This window comes from Rutilus rutilus (assembly GCF_951802725.1).
Source record: "Rutilus rutilus genome assembly, chromosome: 1".
NCBI lineage: Eukaryota > Metazoa > Chordata > Actinopteri > Cypriniformes > Leuciscidae > Rutilus > Rutilus rutilus.
In genome coordinates, this window is record NC_140209.1 from 23946428 (window position 1) to 23965696 (window position 19269).

Genomic DNA, 19269 nt, shown 5'->3' on the forward strand with positions numbered 1-19269 from the left:
TATGTACTGATGTCAATCATGCCTTCAGAAATGGTATAACTGGTGTGAGATTGTGTGTACAGTAGAGTCTCTGGCCTGCGACCCCCGTGAGAATTTGATGCCTGGCTCTACCGATGAAACTATTCTTCAGTAAATTTGTACTTATTTGATTGAACCTCACGACTCCTGGTCTTCTTTCATCATATCTGGTCCTGGGTCTTTAAGCTGTTATTCCCTAACACTAGAAACTTAGTTTTTCTATGAACTGTAACATCTAGTTCAGAATTGTTGTTCATTCTGATTTCAGAACAACAAATATCAAGCCTGTTTTTAAAGTTATAGCTGTTTTATACAACAAAGACAAGAATGTATGGAAATACTACAGATGTAAAACTGAACTTAAATGATAGCAAAATATGTTTTTTGGGTCATTGAGAATTATTATTATTATTTATTTTTTAGACAGGACATTCATTATTTGTTTAATGAATGTTTTTGTACGTTTAATAAAAATACAATATTATATAGGCATTCATTTATGTATATATTTCATTATTTGACAAACATGTACACATTTATACACGTTCAAATTCATAATTTCAAGTATGTTTGTTTTTTGTACTGTGTCTATGATCTTCGTTACTTAATTTATATTTGATAAACCTTTTTAAATCAATTACAAAATAATTACAAATGTAAGTATTTTATTTAAATAAGTACTAAAATGATATATATACATTGATATAATAATTTATTTGCCTTGCTAAAAGCGGCATCCACCTCCGACTTCCGGTTATTAGCGGCAGCTGACGTCAGCTGCCAATGGCAGCTACTTCCTGCTGCCAGCTGCCGATTTTTCGCTGAACCCCTACTGTTTTTTCCTCCTACATTGAGCCAGAAATCTCCACTTCAGTTACACATACACCAAACTTTACGCTTTTATTCTTATCTATATTCTAAAGGTTTTTACGGAGGGGTTTGTTCATATATAATTTTTCTAATTTTATACAATATTTTATTCCTTTTTTATTATTTTATTTTTTATGAAAATGTATTTATTTTTGGCTGTTGACAGTATTTTCTGATTTGTGAAGTGATATAGAGATATCCAAAAAACCTTTGACTCTAATATACCAAAAAATGAAACAAGAATTTTGAACTTGACTTTAGGTCTTGAAATATATAAAATTAGTGTATATTTAATTAGATGTCTCATTTGCAAATTCAAACATAACATAGAAAACTTGTAATAAAAAAATTGTTTGCAATTATTAATGTAATCAATCAACTGGTGAAGTTTGGTGATATCTATTAGTTTTTAGTTTTTATTTAATTTTTTACTCTATTCACCTAGGGTGTCTTGCCTTAACAAATCACAGTACATTACTGCCGTTCTCAACAATGAACCTATAAAAGTGGAGATTTAGCTCTTACTAGCATGGAGAACAAATATAAACAGACTGTGTATATATCTACTATAAGTCATAAGTCGCTTTGGATAAAAGCGTCAGCTAAATGAATAAAAAAATATAAGACTCAAACTCTCTTCAATAAAGAATCATGCCCTGTGTGAGTGTTTTAATGTTGATAATGTATGAACAATGCTTTATGAGCAATAATGCATTTTTTTCCTGAATAATCACATACTTGCAAATGTGAATTGATTTTATACAACAGTTCAACATACACAAAAGTAGTTTACATTTTAAACAGTATTTTCAGTATTGTTTGATCTATTTTGCATTTTTCATGAGAACTATGCCCTGTTTCGAACTATAGCTATAGCTGCCAGTGAGAGAGTTCCTTCATTTTTTGATTTTGCACTCTCATCAATCTTATTTTTGTTATTTTAGATTCAATTTTAGCCACTTTATATTCTTTTATAGTGAAATTGACAGAGTAATATGAAAATTTTTCACAAATGTTTTGTCACAAAACAATTATGACTGATTGCTACATTGACATCATGTAACATAATCAAGTTTAATGACGCTGATTTGATTGTAAGTCGTAAGGATGCATTTGTAAGTAACTGTGGATAAAAGCGTCTCTAAATGATTAAATGTAAATGTACATTTCACATTAGGCTTGTTCAAGTCCTTTGGTGGTAAACACGCATATGCATACTATCAGCAACTCACTCTTTTTTAAGTCGGACATTACTGAAACGCTGACTTTCGACTCTGCCTGTCGGTTTGATTCTTTCATTTAGAACTGGTTCTTTGGTTCAGTAACTGGTCTAGTAACTCGTAAGAGCCACTAGTGTAGAACTCGTTCATTTCCAATAAGTTAATTCTCAGGCTTGTGGCAGGTACACTGGCTGGTACATTGTTGATAAACTGATAAATTGAAAAACAATTAACGAGTCTCATGAAGAAATATAATCACAATTGTCTCTAAGTCTCGAGACCTTCTTCTGCAAATATTTTTCAATAATTCAAAGATAGCACAGAACCAAAGATCTTTGGGTTTATAAATGTTTAATTCAATACCAAAATTTCAGTAGTCTGTACCAACACCAGTAAAATTTCATGATTTTTGGTACCATTTTCGGTACCAAAGCAAAACCTATTGGAACGATTTAACTATTTTAACTATTCTAAAATAAAATAAAAATATTAAATAAATGGGGTAATTATTAATGGTAATAATAATTACATGTAAATAATACATTAAAACAGCACGTTTTTAATTATATGTAAACATTTCTTTAAAAAGGTCAAATAAAAAGAAAAAAAAAAGAAACATAAAACAACAAAGATTAAACAAAACAAATGGCAAGTCTGTAATTCTGTATTCACACTCCAAGACTCAAAGTCTGTTTTGACATTCAGTCAAAATATTCAGTAATCAATATATTTTTTTCTGCCCATTGCTATAGTTATCACTATGCAGTTTCGGATTCAATCCTACACTTGAATACGGTAAATAACAGTGTAATGTGTAATTAGCAGCATGAAAAATACAACTTTTATTCAAATAGCAAATGGGTTATACAGAAAGCGAGCAAAGATCATTCCCATTATAATCACTGAAGCTGTCAATCAGAGATCTGCACTCTTGCAAAAACTCCCGTTATAACCAAATGACACTGTCCACACTGCACAATGAATCTCTTACATTGTGTTTATAATTAAAGGATTGATGAGTGTGTAAAACACATAAACTCTGGCATTTTGAGCGGATTCTGACTAACATGTCTGATTGGCCACTGCATTCACATGCTCAATAGACATGATTAGCTACAATGCTTCAAAAAACACATTGTAAATAGAAACACTGAATGCTTTTCCCAGAGCAGTCACACAAACACTGAATCCTCGGGCGTGTTTAAAAACAGCCGCCTATCAGCAGGTACCAAACTGACCTAGGACAGGTACATTTTTAAAATCTCAGTACAGACTCAGTACAATACTTTTGACACTAACACTAGTCACAATAGACAGCAAGTCCTCTGTAATCATTGGAAAACAGTTGAACTGGCTCCACTGGGTTTTTTTCGGACATGACTTTCTTTCTCTTATTCTTTGGTTCAGTAACTGGTGCAGTTGCTTCTAACTCTTCATTGGCGTCAACCGACAAACTAAAGTCCGATTAATTTAGATTTTGAGACCCAGCTCGACCAATTCCTCACTGCAGATCAACTCAAAGAACGATTTGTTCAAGAATCGGACCTCACTAGTATCTGGAGTTTCTCCTGTGGGGAAGGTATCAGCTCTACCCCAATGGAGTCTCTTTGATGTTTGAGGAATATGTCACCAAACTTTCTGGTCAACATCAAAAGGAGAATACAAGTTTTAAATGGTCTTTAGGAGACCAGACTTCTCAGAGGCAGCTTGGGCCTCTGACCCCCAGGAGGCATTTCACAACTGATCCAACTCTTCTATCAGATGCAACTCTTCTATCAGATGGAATGTAACTGGTAAAATTTTCAAATCATGACACCAGAAGAATGGAAAGACAGTGTCAGAGAAGATGGTTGTGAATGTGTGTAACTTAGTGTTAGTTACAGGATCAGAGAATGACACCGTTCCTCTGTCATAGTCCAGGTGAACTCTCACTCTCTCAAGCTTCTCTTTCACAGGAAAACCAAACCGCTCATCCAGTCCGTACTGCACCCACCAGACACCAGAGTTAAAGAAAACACCTCCCTTTCTCTGGTTTGATGCTGTAGTTACTCCAAGACTCCAGTACAAACTCTCTTTGACCTCCACATCCCAGCAGTGTGTTCCTGCGTTAAAACCCTCTGAACCCAGAACACACGAATACTCATCAAATCTCTCTGGATTATCAGGAAGTGGTTGACTGTTCAAGCTCCATCTCACACTGGTCAGATCATCAGACAGGACTAGATGTGACTGAGCCGAGTTTGGATCCAGAATCACAGGAGCTGATGAGACACAATCAACAGATGCTTTTATTCTGATGTTCATATAATGATCACGAGTGAACCCTACACAGATTATTAGGAATCATGAAAATCATCCTATTGATCAAACACATCAGACATTTTCCTCTGATCACTGTCAGTGTTGTTATAGTAAACGTGCTTGAGAAACTTCAGATTTGCATTTCATGTCAACAGAAACTGATACTGACAAAACAACTGAACTCTAAAGATCCTTTGTATTAATGTAACTGTAAATATCATGTTCATCTCTTGTTGGTGTAGTAGCTAATCTATAACGCTAAAATCAGACAATCTTCACCCATGTGTGATTTCCAGTGTGTGTGTAACTGCACAGATCTTTTGCAGACTCACTGTTTTGGACGATGTCCTGCATCTTCTTCCAGACTCTGAACGGCAGGTTGCCCAAGTATCGAGACACATGAATCAAAGCTCCAGAAGCCATCTGTGGATCCAGCTGTGAGATCTGGACTCTGGAAGAACATTCAGGAGTCAGAACTACACTGGCTTTGGATCAGAACCAGAGAGACCAGAGGCATCAGCAGATCACTCACCTTTTCATTGAGACTGAAAACTTCTGCAGAAAAAACACACAATTTATCATCAAGAACTCAATCAACCATCAATCAATCAATCAATCAATGATGTGAAATCAGACCTTCAGAAAGCAGACGTCACTGGCTTTCATCATGTCCTCCATGTCTTTGATTGTGTATGAAAGATCTGAGATGTGTCTATCCATCTCCTCCAGCTTCTCCTTCATCATCTGCTTCTTCTGCTCCTCTTCCTCCCTCAGTGCAGTGATTGTAGCTTCTTCTTCATCTCTGAGAAACAGATGAAGCTTCTCAAACTGCTGTTTAATCAGACGCTCTGTGTGCTCAGCTTGAGACTGAAATCAAAATCACATTCACTTCAATCTCAAAGGGAAATGTGGGTTAGTTAAAAACAACTTTAACTTTCTGAAGTACTAGTATTGTAGTAATAGATGTTCTTTCCCTTTACTCTGCAAATACACATAATTCTCACCAGCCTCTCATCACAAAACAAGTGTTAAAAAGCTTTTTAAAAAGATTCATAAAAAAGGAAAAAAAGATGAACATAAATGAGGTTAGAGATTAAAATATTGCTAAGTAACTAAATGTAAAAAAAAAAAAGTTTAATCTATTTAACAACCTTAAAGGGGTCATGACATGAGAAATCAAATTTCCCATTAACTGCAAGTTCCCTTTCAGTCGGTCTCTCTCTACGTCACTTCGGTGACTGACGAATAGGAATCTCGCTAGAGATTCTACTCTACTTCGAGTGTAACTAAAACTAGTCAATGCACATTGGCATGCGATAATTGCATCAGCTGCGCTGCATCGCGGCACCCGCATATAATGAGCAGCAGGTGCATTGCATCTTAAACTTTTCGATTCGGAGCCGAGTGGTTTTCATGTCTGCTCTCTACAAAGCGGTGTTTAAACTGAACAACTTGAGTCTTTTTGAAGATGACATTTAACCTGTGTATTTCTGGATTCGTTCGTAACCTGGCGCTGAGGGATGGTCTCGATAGCTGTGTCACGTGTCTGGACTTCAAACACGCTGAGATAGCGTTCATGGATGAGTCATGCACTCATTGTGGGAAGATGACCATCACAGAGTTGCAGTCGAGACTCCAATACCTCCAAAGAGGTGGGTCCCGTGCCTCTGCCTCGATCTAATCCTCCCCAGAAGGTTACTTCAGGCAGTAGCGGGGGTGATTTGAACCCTCACTCCTCATGCGTTCCGCAGCCAGTAGAGCTGCCACAGGAACGCACTGGACCATCTCAAGGCACTGTACTAGCCATATCCTTTGGGGCTCCGATGTCGATCACTGCATCGGAGGGTGAGCCAGACGATTTGGCTTTGTTGCCTCCTTCGGGAACTGTAGCATTGCTCGAGTCAGATCCAGAGATGATGGCCATGCTCTCTCAGGTCACTGAGAGGGTCGGGCTCGAGTGGAACCGACCACTGTGTCCCCAGCGCTCAAGGCTATACGGTTGGTTTCTCAGGGTGGCTTGCGCTAGTTCTCAGCGTCCCACCCCAATACCTTTCTTTCTGGAGGTGCATGGGGAGCTCACTAGATCGTGGACGGCACCTTTAACTGACTGAAACCTTCTTGGTAGCCCTCACCACCCTTGATGGCAGGGCCTTGATGGGTTACATGTCAATTTCCCCACCTGGTGGTGGAATCCGTGTCTCCCTTCCCGGGCTTGTAAGCACTCATTGGATTTCACCAGCAAGGCTTACTAGGCCTGTGGGGAAGCCGCCTTTGCCATACACGCCATGGCGTTGTTGCAGGTCTATCAGGCAAAGGCACTGAACAAGGATGGCCATGACCCAGAAGTTCTGCACAGCCTCTGGGTCGTGCGATGTCCACATTAGTGGTCCAGGAACGCCATTTCTGGCTGTGTCTGGCCGACATCAGGGAAACCGACAAGTACAAGTTTCTTAATTCCCTCGTGTCCCAGACCGCCCTCTTTGGCGATGTGGTTGAGAGCTTTGCCCAGCAGTTCTCAGCCACCCAGAAGCACACTAAGGCGATTTCACACATCCTGCCCCGGCGGTCCGCTGCTGCTTCCACCCATCTTCTGCTTGTCGCAGACTGCACCATTCATTCCTCTGGGCGAAAATCACAGTCCTACTAGCGAAGGACGCGATAGAGCCGGTCCCTCCCTTCAGCGGATATGAGCACAGGGTTTTACAGCCCCTAATTCATTGTATCCTAGAAAAGTGGTGGGTTACGGCCGATCTTGGACCTGCAAGTCTTGAATCAGAGCTATCACAAGCTACCATTCAAGATGCTGATGCAGAAACGCATTTTCGAATGCGTCCGTCCCCGAGATTTATTTGCAGTGATTGACCTGAAGGACGCGTACTTTCATGTCAAGTCAAGTCAAGTCAAGTATATTTGTATAGCACTTTTCACAATACAGATTGTATCAAAGCAGCTTCACAGTGTTAAATTAAAATAATACAACAAGGTTTGTTTCTAGTGGAATTTATTGATTGATAAAATCAAATTTTTTGTCTCGATTCATGTCTCGATTCTTCTTCGACACAGACCGTTTCTGTGCTTTGCGTTCAAGGGTCGAGCATATCAGTACAAAGTCCTACCCTTCAGGCTGTCCCTGTCTCCCCGTGCTCGGGTTGGTACTGAACTGCTTGAATATGTTCAAGGGCAGGACGGCGGTCCCACTGAAATTCTTTCAGAGGCTCCTAGGGCATATGGCACCCGCAGCGGCTGTGACACCGCTCAGCTTGCTCCATATGAGGCCGCTTCAGCACTGGCTTCACTCCTGAGATGGGTGTGGCAGCACGGCACCCACCGGGTGACAATCACACCAGCATGCCACCAAACCCAAAGCCTGTGAACAGACCCTTCATTTCTTCAGCGGGAGTGCCCCTGGAACAAGTGTCCAGGCATGCTGTGGTTTTCAAGGATGCCTCCGTACAACGGTCATGCAGTTGCCGGGGTTTGGACGGGTCCCCACCTGCATTGGTACATCAACTGCCTAAAGTTGCTTGTAGTATATCTTGCTCTTAGCCGTCTAAAAAGGCCACTACAGGGCAAAGATTTGCTTGTCTGCACAGACAACACTGTGACCATGGCGTAAATCAACCGACAAGGTGGTCTACGCTCCCGTCGCATGTCGCAACTCGCCCGCCATCTCCACCTCTGGAGTCAGAAGCATCTGAGGTTGCTTTGGGTCAATCATGTCCCCGGGTTGCTCAACTGTGTAGCCGACGAGCTATCATGAGCTGCGCTCCCAGTATAGTGGCGACTCCACACCTAGGTGGTCCAGCTTATCTGACGTAGTTTCGGAGCTGCACAGACAGACCTCCACATGACTTCTTCGGGGAAGGATGTGGCTTCCACAGCATTCCTTTTCCAGGGCACGCTTCCCCAGTGTTATCCAATGGTCTCACTGTGTCAAAACAGCAGTGATGGACTTCTCTGTGTAAGTAGGATGTTTACACAGGGCGCTGGATGGGGTCAGCATTCCGCAGGATTCCTATTTGTTGGGCACCGACGTGACGTAGAGAGTAACCGACTGAAAGGGAATGTCTCGGTTACGTATGTAACCCTCGTTCCCTGAAGGAGGGAACGGAGACCTCACATCCCGTCGCCACGTCTGCTGCGCACCGCAGTGGCAGTCAGGTCACCGGCTCGGCTCCTCAGTGAAAACCTGAAGATGCAATGCATCTGCTGCTCATTATATGCAAGTGCCGCGATGCAGCGCAGTTGATGGAATTATCGCATGTCAATTTTCATTGGCTCGTTTTAGTTAGACTCAAAGTATATTCAGGGAACCTCCTTCAGGGAACGAGGGTTACATTTGTAACCAAGATGTTTCATAACTTAAAACTTCCTCCTGATTAGCAAATAATATATTTAATCTCACTCCAAAAAAGGCTTTTCTTGATTTTTTTTGTGATCTGTGACATTGACAAAAAGTTAAACATCATTGCACCATAGGCCCAGTCACCATATGTTCAGGCGCTTAATGGCTGACATTTGCTAACATTGGGAGTGAGCATTGTGCCAAAAGCAAAAGAAACAATTCTAATCACTGACGCAGAACAAATGAAAGAACGAGTGATTAAAAAAACAGTGTCCAGTTTAAACAGTTTGTTTGCATCTCTGTACAGATTTTAAAAGGATACCAGCATCGGAAATGCGTGGATGGTTTAGTCTAATTGCATCCCAGATCATGTCGGAGGACTATGTGTTTGTTCGGAGCATTTTGTTTTGTAAACGAGGCAGTGTAATGGAGAGTTTGCAAAGAATCTTTTGTTGAACGATGAAGCAGTCAACTGTATTGGGTCTGACGGCAGCAGCATCACAAACCGCAAGTAAATGATTTTATAATGCTTTTGTCAGTACATGATTTTACATGGATTATGTTTTCAAAACACTTGTGCAATAGCAAGTGGGCGTTAGTACTGTTTCATATGCAATGAAGCTAGCCAATCATAACAGTGGCCGTTTACTGACAAGCCTTAAAGGAGCCGCACCTTTAAAAACGTATTATTTCAGACAGAGGGTCAGAATGAAGATAGAAAATAATCATTTTCCGCATTTTTTTTTGTGTGTGTAAAAAACATTAACATTATAAGGGAACCTCAAGGAACATTAAAAAAAAAAAAAAAAAAAAAAAACCTTGTCATGATCCCTTTCAATTACATGAGATATCTTACAATTGTCAAAGGTGACATATTTTTGCTCAATTCTTCCCTCAGGTAGATGCATATTGTCAACAGCATATTGAATATTAATCACGTTGTTTGTGCTTGCCTAAAATGGTTAACTGAATGCACAAAGAACGAAAGGTGAGCGCTAACCACTTGCACGTTAGTCCAGCCCACTGCAAAAGTACCCAGAAATCGGAGGCTTCGTTTTACGCAAACGATTACATTAATACACTTTATACGAATTGAGTATGTCAGACAAACCAATTCAGATTTTCACATCAAATTTGTGAATGTCAAAATAATAAACCCTCACCTTGATGTGTTGAACTGTTTTCTCAAACTTTGCTTTAATGTTTTCTTTGTGTTTCAGTTTCTCTTGTAAGGGCTTCAGTGCTGTATTGAGCTCCTCCTGGAATTGTGAAACAAGTGAAAATACAGAAGATATTCTTTAATATGTTAAAGAAAATGGTACAGAGACATACATCGTTTATGATATAGCCTACAACTTCTATGATACAAGTTTTTATCCTAAGATGTGAATCTGTCTTACCTTATATGATGAAACCACTTCACCGATGGGTCTGAATGTGTGACTGACGTGTGTCTGTGAAGTATAGCACACTAAACACGCAGGCTGTTTGTCCTCCAGGCAGAAGAGTTTGAGTTTCTCACTGTGTAAACTGCAGAGCTCCTCAGACCCTGATGACTGGCTCTCGTTTTTCTCCTTCAGGAACGCCTCACACAAGTTCTTTAATGCAAGATTACATGTTGGATCAGATTTTGATCTTCTCCTGCAGACAGGACACTCCTGAGTTTTCTTGATCTTCCAGAACTGTTGAAGACACTCTTTACAGACACTGTGACTACATGATAAAATAACAGGAGCGCTGAAGATTTCACGACACACAGGACAGATATAATCATATTCAGCTGGTGAATTCATTTTCACCGTTTGAGCTCCAGAAATCTGAACTTTACTTTCACTTTCTGAATGATGGTTTCAAAAATGAATAATCACAAAGATCTGCTGTCTCAAAACAAACGTCTTAAAATCCTTTAAAGCATTTCCCCTCATTTTCCACTGATCGCTGATTTGTCTTTCCTTCTCTTCTTCTTTTGTTGTTGTCAAACACGAGAGTCAGTGTGACAGGAAAAGAGAAATAATGAGGCACTCTCTTCCTGGTAAGTGTTGCAAGAGGGTGGAGTTTCTGATCATCTATGGTTGCATTGTTAGCAGGTCAGACGGCAGTGTCAGGATTTCTTTAGGTTAATGTGAACAAAATGCGTTCAAAATTAACTTGAATCATCAAACTCTCAAAAGATTAATGCTAGAAAACATTGAATCAGCAACATAATAATAAAAAAGACTCAATGCACTTTATTTGCAAGTGTGTTTCATTTATTGCTATTTATTTGTTGGTAAGTGTTTTTAAAGCTAAACAAATCTTTATCACAATGATTCCTTCACATGCTGATGTTGCAGTGATAAACACACATCTGTTTAATGCGCTGATTGTAAGTGTTTGGAGACAGGAGACACCAAACCAGTACTGTCTCTCCATCTGTTCTGTGTAATCCTCATTCACTAGTACATTTACTGTCACATTGAAGGTAATTACCAGAAAATCAATTTACATTTGACATATTTCTTCTATTTCATATTTCAGACACTTTTATTCAAAGTGAGGAATACAACAGAGTGATTTGTCTAAAGGAGGAAATACAGGAGAAGCGCCAACAATACAAAGTCATTCAATATGGAGCCTCAAAAAAGAGAAAAAGATTACAATTTGAGTTTCATAAATTCGAAATTTACAAAACTACTAACGTTACAATTCGCTGGAGCAGTGAGGAAGAAATACGAATATTTACAGATAATTTGTTTTTGTTTTAAAAACTGTCATGGATCAAGTGCAAACGGCAATCTACTTTAAATGTTTTTTTTAACCTACAATTGAAGTTTTGAAAATATTAAAGTAGGCTATTTATTCTGTAGTTTGTCGCGGTCAGTGGCCAACTTATAAATAAAATATTAATAAATTAAACTATTAATAAATAAAACTATACATTATCTCTAAGATTTTACCTCAGGCCACCTCACTGGAGATTGTTCGTGCGCTAATCAACCAAACATGGTAGCCTATTTAATTAGCCTGCGTAATTAAACTAGAATGCTTTCAAATGCACACAACTGTACACATCTAAATTGAGATTAAACGCAACGTAGGCAAAAACGGTGAACAGACTCAGGATTGATCAATCAAATAGGCTTACCTTGTGTCTGCTGGAAAGTGACTTGCAAAATCAGGCAGGCGCGTGCGTGCGTGCGTAGTAAACAGAACGTGCACGCGCTGCTAACGCTGCAACTTTGTCTCGTTCCCCATTCAAAGCATCTCTAATATTCACAAAGTATAAATATTATGAATAGTAACCAACCATTTACTAACTAAAATCTGTTAATGCAAATTGTCCGTGCTGGCATTTGCAATTAAGGTATATTCATATCAATATAATCTCCAAAGAAATAGAGCTATGACAACATTTGCATTTACTTATTGTTTGTAGTAAATTAATTAGTAAATGTAGTAAATTAATCATAAGTATAAAATTACCTTGAGTAATAGAATCTGGTACTTCTCAACCTTTCAGAGCAACATTTTGAAAACTTGCTGGATGTCATTCAATGTAAAATCACTCAATATTAGACTGCTCAGACCCACGTGCTTGGAAATATGACCCTTCATATAAACCATGTGACCTTGGTTATAAAATGTAAATACAATTTTACCTCACAAATCATAATCACTAACTTTTAATAATCTTGTGCTTGTAACACTCACTTTTCCTGCACATGAATAATACATTTTAAACTATATTGGAAACACATGACAAGATTTCCGATAAATAATAACTAGACCCATTTCCTTTGATTCACATCAATTACGAATATTAATTATTGGGTTCAGAAAAGAGAACAAGAGAAGACATACATTCCATTCATTTATTCAAATAAAAACAGACACTAAAACAATTCAACATAATTCATAAAATAATGTTTATAACATAACATAATACAATGATCAAAATGTTTACCGCTTAATTTTCTTGTGTAAACAGTGAATTAACGTAAGAATAAAACAAACTTACAAAAATAACACTTCTGTGCTCGTCTTATTGAAGTCCTGGACAAATCCTGCATGCAGATCAACAGCTGAAAGACAAAGTGATCGCTGATCGCTGTCTAACAGATGAAACGTTTATTCAGTGTATGAACAGAATGAACATAACCAACAGCAGTTCAAAAGATCCAGATTCACTCCAGAGTCAAACTAACGTATTGAACTGCATCCAGCTGTTTCTCAGCAGAGATTCTCTACTTAAGCAACATGAAGTAAGAGATCCGTTCATTAAAACATGGGAACACTCATCAGGACCTGCAGTGACTCTCAGCTGATCAAACTCTCAGACACAGTACAATTGTAAGCTTGTTTGTTTATTTCTGAAGCAGGAAGTTGTAAATCCCAAAGTTATTGTCATCTGGAGAAATCAGCTTGTCGGCTCTGGCTTTGTCCAACGTCCAGCGCAGAAAATCCCTCCGTTTGTGCCACTCCTGAAGCTCCTCATCGCTGTGAGCGAAGTCACAACTCATGCCATCAGCACAACCATCATCAAACCTGTCAATCAAACACCACCGCCAATGAGCACAAAGATCACTGCTAATGACAGCTGTTAAAAACGTGTTTACACACCGTTTTCAACTAAAAACATAAAACTTTTTATGCGTTTTGGCTGTTCGTTTACACGACAACGGTGTTTTGGAACGGAAAGTTTTGAAAATGGGTTTCAAAGTGCAAGTTTGTGAAAACGGTCAAAACGCGAATGTCTGAAGACGATGACATCATGCACGTGCGTATTACGTGTTCAGTCTATAGTGTTTCATCGCCATCTACTGGCCTGGCAGCAGAATACAGCGTTTTTAGTCGTTTTCGCAGATCCGTGTGAATGGGGATCGTTTTGACAACGGTGTCGTCTGTACGTGGAAAACCTTAAAGGAAAAGCATCTCCGTTTTAAGCGTATCGTTGTTGTGTAAACGTACCCCGAGTCACAATTAATATTAATTCACTATCAATATTGAATATTCAAAGTAATATTCTGTCGTTACTTTGAATAGTTTGGTTATTCAAACTAATGACAGATGAGGGGAGCTGGTTTACTCTGACCAGTCTGAGGAACTCTTCAACAAATCTGACTGATGATGGTGTACCTGGGACAGATGGAGAAACAGGGTCCAGGGAAGCGATAGGACCAGGTCAGACTCTCGTCCTCTCCCTCTCCGCTAAACACCCTGAGCTTGTGTTTCTCTGAGGAGATGTGCTGCTGCCACTGCCGATCGCTGTTACTGTGTTTCCCACACAGAGGGCAGTAGAAACTGTCCTGCTGCACCAACAAACACACTCCATTAGCACACGTGGAGGACAGTAAACATGAGAACGGCAAGAGTAAACACATACCATTAGTTCTGCAAAGTCCGTCGGCATGGTGATCTGCTTCTCTTCTATTGGCTGAGGCGGCGAGGTGCCATCTGACGCTCTGTTCTGATTGGACAGCCAGACGTCAAACACCTGCTGGACGTCTGTGACTGCAGCGGAGAGCATGTGAACTCAATTAAACCAATCATTCATTCAGACTATTTGACCCCTTTCACACAGCATAAAGTTGCCATAATGACTTTACCGGTAAACACTAGGGGTGTAACAATATATTATGTCACAATTTATCGCAATACAAAAATTCAACAATATGTATCATGGATAGTGACAATCTGCATTGTGGATAGTTCACCCAAAAATAAAAATGACAGAGAAAAAATTCACGTTTTCAGAGTTTTAGTGTCAGTACTACATTAAACTACTGTATATAAATGTTGAATATAATGTATAATAATGCAATGGGGGAATATTTGTGGGTCCTGATAATGCCAAATGTCTTACGTAACCAGTAAAAAGTGGCCTATATTATTTTAAATAAATCTAGTCAGTGACAGAGTGCAAACATATTCATCTACAATAATTCTGTATTTTCAGCTTCAGAATCATGAATATTGTTATTCTGGTGTCTCTATTGTCCTGTGCCTTGGGTTTCCAGCACCAAGTCCAAGCCTATTCATTTACACTTAGGGATGCTCATTTCGGTTAATTTTCCTGACCAACAACCGCCGCTCGTTATCCGAGTATTAACCGTTAACTGATAAGATTATAATATTGAATTGGCATTAAATAAAAATAAAATTGACGCGTAGGTTAGCTGTGACCCGTTAAAAAAAAAAAAAAAAATTTCACGGATTTATTTTAACGCGCAAACAGCAGCATACAGAACAGATCAACAACAGATCCTGGATTCACATCAAATTTTCACGCACCTGCAGCATTTTTGACAGTGACAACAGAGAAAAACTGAATAAAATAATACAAATAAGAAACATAAAATAGGCCTACACTAAATATATTTTTTAACTTAAAAAATTAACAAATTAAGATGACAAAAAGAAAACACTGAATCCGTTTGAAGCTTTGAAAAACCGGCAATTTTTTTTTCCGTTAGACTACGTTTTTTCGTCAAATAAAAACAGCAGGCCTACCTCATTCCACACCTTGTCTAATTTTTATTTTAAAAAAGTAACATGTCTACATGATGTGGGGTTAGTCTGGGGTTAACCTGTTGACAGTTAGATCCGCGGCAGAAAACACCCTCTCCGATGGCACAGATGTCCCGGGAATACACAGATAACGTCTCGCTAGAGTGGCCAGCTTTGGGAAGCGCCTTTGCTCTCCACCAGTCAAGAGAATATGTCTGCAGGCACACGTGGTTGTGCGTGTCGACGCGCCCCGTGAGTTAATAAATATAGGCTATATAGTATTTTTTTAAACCATGCAGCAAACTCAAAATAAAATAAAAACGTTTTCACTTTTAAACCGTTTAACTGATAGTATTAATCGGTCAAAAATTTTACTTTCGGTTAACGGTTAAACGGTCAATATGAGCATCCCTATTTACACTCACAATGTAACACCAAATTTAGCATTTTAATCAACATTTTTACAACCTTTTATCATGTCTTGGAGTACTGCAATAATGTCGTATCGTGAGTTCAGTATCGTGATATGTATCGAATCGTGACATGAGATTATCGTTCCTCCTCTAGTGAACACACATATACGCTGTTCACACAAGCAACGCCGTTCTGGCTGCTTACCGGTAACAGACCATTCACACATCAGCTCCAAAATACCAGTAAATTCTGTGATGTCAGTAATCGGAAGTGACCTTTAAGCACCGTACGGTTGTATTCATCCGCCCGCATGAAGAGAAGTGCTTTAGTTTCATTATCTGCTCAATTTGACACATTTTTTTGAGGTTTGAGAGACAGACATAAGGGGATGGTCAAACAGGACATGTTTTTGCTCTTAAAAACACGAGACGTACATAATAGTATCCAACTGCAGAGCCGCAGCGCTGATGAATGGAAAAGAAGGCTGAAAAAGCTGCGAGACGTGGTGCAACGGTCAAAGACGATCATCTAGCGCATATTTACATAGAAACACAATAAAGCTTACTGTAAACAGCGCTGAGTAATCACATCATCTCCATAAGAACTTTATGATTATGACTTCTTACGTCAGCCCATTCTGACCTCGTACGTGATCATTCCAGTAATCTTCATTCTGTGTTCACACGTGATCTCTTACCAGTAATTTACTGGTAATGTTACAACTTCCCTTACTGGTAAATTGCCAGAACCATAACCGGTATTTTTGAAAAGGTCCTGATCACACATGATCTCTTACCGGTAATTTACCAGTAAACACTGCATGCATGTGTGAAAAGTGTTTACGTGTAGACTGTGGCGTCAACTGAAACCAAATTCACACACATGTACAAAGTATGTGAAGTACATACTGCACTGGTGACAGAAAAGTACACTAAAGTCAGGACAGTTTGTTGCAGACTCAAGTGTCTTGTATCAGTTGAATTTTTGGCTCAAGACCAGTAATATTTCCGCCATGTTAGATTTTTTGTAAAACTTATTTTTGATAACTAGTCCTAGGTTTTTTTTTTAACCAGTGCAAAGATTCTCTGGAGTCAAAATATCAATGATTATAAAAAATAAAAAATATATAATAATCGATTCATCACCACACCAGCATGCCAAAACGGACAGATTGGGGATAATGAATGCCTACTTGCTTAAATAACTCTTGAATGGAATGAGATAATTTAACCAAATTTGGTGTACTTATGTATGGCCTTAATATGAGGACACAGGCATAAAAATTGTGTTGCTTGTCCACTGCTTGAAACTATAAACGAAAAATTTTTTTAAATGGTGGATGGTCCGACTGACTGACAAAAATTGGCTTGCAGTGTCCAAGGTGCCATCATGGTCTATAAAGACATTCGCATTATGTTTAAAAACATGACTGACACCAATCAACTTTTATCAGCTATTAAAAATGGTTAAAGAGGAATATCAAAATGAAAAGTTGTGGGTCTGTTTGACTATATCCCAGAGGTCTGTGCAAAACTTGAGGAACTATCATGTTTTAAGTGTGTTTAAATGATTGTATATTATATTTCGCACATACATCCATCATTCGTACATGTTAGATCTCCTCATTCTGAACAATTTTTATCAGAAAAACTGCAATTTGTTTTCCCCCCTAAATCAATCAGCCCTAACACTAATCCTCATCTATCACACTACACAGGACGGATAGTGTGTGACTTGAGCTTCAGTGCATGAATACACATCAGTGTTGACTGCGTGTTTGGTTTGATGCTCACAGCCGTTGTTCTTCATGTACGTCCACAGCTCCTTCTCCTCCTGACTGTGAGCGAAAGAGCAGTTCCCGATGTAATGACATTTACGCTGCTTCAGCACATGGATGCAGATCTGTGGGGAAACATTCAGTGTTAGACGCCAAGAGCTCACAGTTTCAGCAGCCTTATTAGATATAATAGATTGACTGTTAGACTTGGTATTTCACTAGTTTTCCTTGAGTAATAATAAGGTCCTCCATACTATGAGTTTATAACAGTACAGGTTAGGGCTGCCCTCGACTAAAGATTTTTCTAGTCGACTAGTAGTTGTTCATTTAAAGGGGTCATCGGACGCCCATTTTTCACAAGTTGGTATGATTTTGAGTTTGTAACATACTTTAACTAAAATTCCTCAAAGGTTGTGTAAAACAACACCCTTTTTAACTCCTCAAAAACAGCTCTCTTCCGTGGGGGGTGTCGAATGGCTGAGGGCAGAAATGGGAGTAAATATGCTAATACGGGACAGTCCCTCAGTGGTCGTGGGCAGAGCATGAGCAATATGGCATCATATTGCTCAGAAAATCCAAACGGCTTGATTATTGAGAGTGTTTAGACTTTTTGAGGATTAAAAAAAAGGAGTGAATGGATTTTTTTCATTGTATGGTGGTTGTGTCCACACACTGCAAAGACACAATTATATGCAAACACAATATAAAAGTGAATTTTGCATCCAATGACCCCCTTAAGCCATTAGTCAACAAATCACGCATTCATATTAACAAGCCATAGATCATAATAATGCACCTTTAATTGCCTATATAAAATACATACAGCCTAATCAGTGCACAAATTTAAACATAAAGCTTGCCACAGCGCACCGGCAAACATAATGATTATGAATGTGTCGTGAAAAAAACAGAATGAGACTGACTAAACATCGTAATAATTTATTGGTAATGTTTTCTGTGTTTTGGGCTGCAGAGATGAAGTCAACGATGCTGACTCGTCATATCCGCAGTAGTGGACGCGCATATATGCACGTTTCATGCAGATTCGTAATCGGAGAATATTTATTATCCATTGGAATCTGTTCATTCAAATGTAAAAAAATTCAAGCTTTCTATAGCCTAGATATATTTCTCATGTCTGTGAGGCAAGTATACACTGAGTTTCGATTAATTTAGCCTATGTGATGCGCTCAAGTTCCAGACCGAATCGACTGAAAGCGCCATTACTTCACTAAAGCACAACGTTTTGTTGTTGTAACTTTATAAAAATAAAAGTAGACCCTTTACAGTTTGCAATACTCTTATCTGCGCGCTCTCCACACACGCCGAATAACAGCACACATTCGTCTAGGTTAACATTAGAGCGAGCAGACATGTAAAGTGCAGTTACATACAAGTTTCAAGTGATATATTTGAGGTCGATAAATGATAGGCGAATGTTTGGATTTAATGGCGTTAACGATCTGTCTGTTACAGTCTACGTGATTTCGCCACTTTTTCAAGGGTTTTTTTTTTTTTCAACTAATAAAATGTTGGTCGACTAAGCCTCTTCAAGTCGTCTAACGGTAAGTCGACTATTAGGGGTCAGCCCTAGTACAAGTATATCATATAGAGAACAGTACAGAGTTCAGCAGGTCAACTAACCTCACCTCATCTGTGCATCAAACAGAGTAAAGGAGTTGTTTTCACTCACGTCATATTGCTGAGGAAAGGTCTTGGCATAGGGCACAGGTCGCACTGAGACCCACTTCTTCCTCTCGTGAGACTTGACCAGTAAAACCCTCCTGTCTTTGGTCCAGCTGAAGAGAGACAGAAAGAGGAAGAGAGTGAGACGGGTG

At 39.0% G+C, this 19269-nt stretch overlaps 2 protein-coding genes across 3 annotated transcripts in view; both read right to left on the reverse strand.

Annotated features, from left to right (window-relative positions):
* Window positions 1-2529: 2529 nt before the first annotated feature.
* trim35-3 (tripartite motif containing 35-3) lies at window positions 2530-10797 on the reverse strand. The gene is made up of 6 exons (XM_084387054.1): window positions 10155-10797; window positions 9918-10013; window positions 5046-5276; window positions 4942-4964; window positions 4742-4860; window positions 2530-4369 (listed from the first exon to the last, which is right to left on the reverse strand). The coding sequence occupies exons 1-6, from the start codon at window positions 10545-10547 to the stop codon at window positions 3843-3845; spliced, it is 1389 nt and encodes a 462-aa protein (XP_084243180.1). The 5' UTR covers window positions 10548-10797; the 3' UTR covers window positions 2530-3842.
* Window positions 10798-12591: 1794 nt separating this feature from the next.
* zc3h7ba (zinc finger CCCH-type containing 7Ba) overlaps window positions 12592-19269 on the reverse strand; it is a 28503-nt gene continuing 21825 nt past the window's right edge. The window contains exons 19-23 of one of the 2 annotated variants that reach the window (XM_084386891.1): window positions 19125-19230; window positions 17448-17556; window positions 14117-14244; window positions 13870-14039; window positions 12592-13278 (exon numbers count right to left, since the gene is read on the reverse strand). In XM_084386891.1, the coding sequence (XP_084243017.1) occupies window positions 13098-13278; window positions 13870-14039; window positions 14117-14244; window positions 17448-17556; window positions 19125-19230 (694 nt within the window). In that variant the 3' untranslated portion in view covers window positions 12592-13097. Of the gene's footprint in view, window positions 13279-13869; window positions 14043-14116; window positions 14245-17447; window positions 17557-19124; window positions 19231-19269 lie in introns of both variants that reach the window. The other variant, XM_084386890.1, reaches the window with a different exon arrangement.

Coding starts and splice junctions, on each gene's coding strand:
- trim35-3 (XM_084387054.1), bottom strand. CDS start 10,547: ATGAATTCACCAGCTGAATATGATTATATCTGTCCTGTGTGTCGTGAA. Junction 10,014..10,154: donor AAGTGGTTTCATCATATAAG/GTAAGACAGATT, acceptor TCACAATTCCAG/GAGGAGCTCAATACAGCACT. Junction 4,370..4,741: donor GCAGGACATCGTCCAAAACA/GTGAGTCTGCAA, acceptor GTGTCTCATCAG/CTCCTGTGATTCTGGATCCA.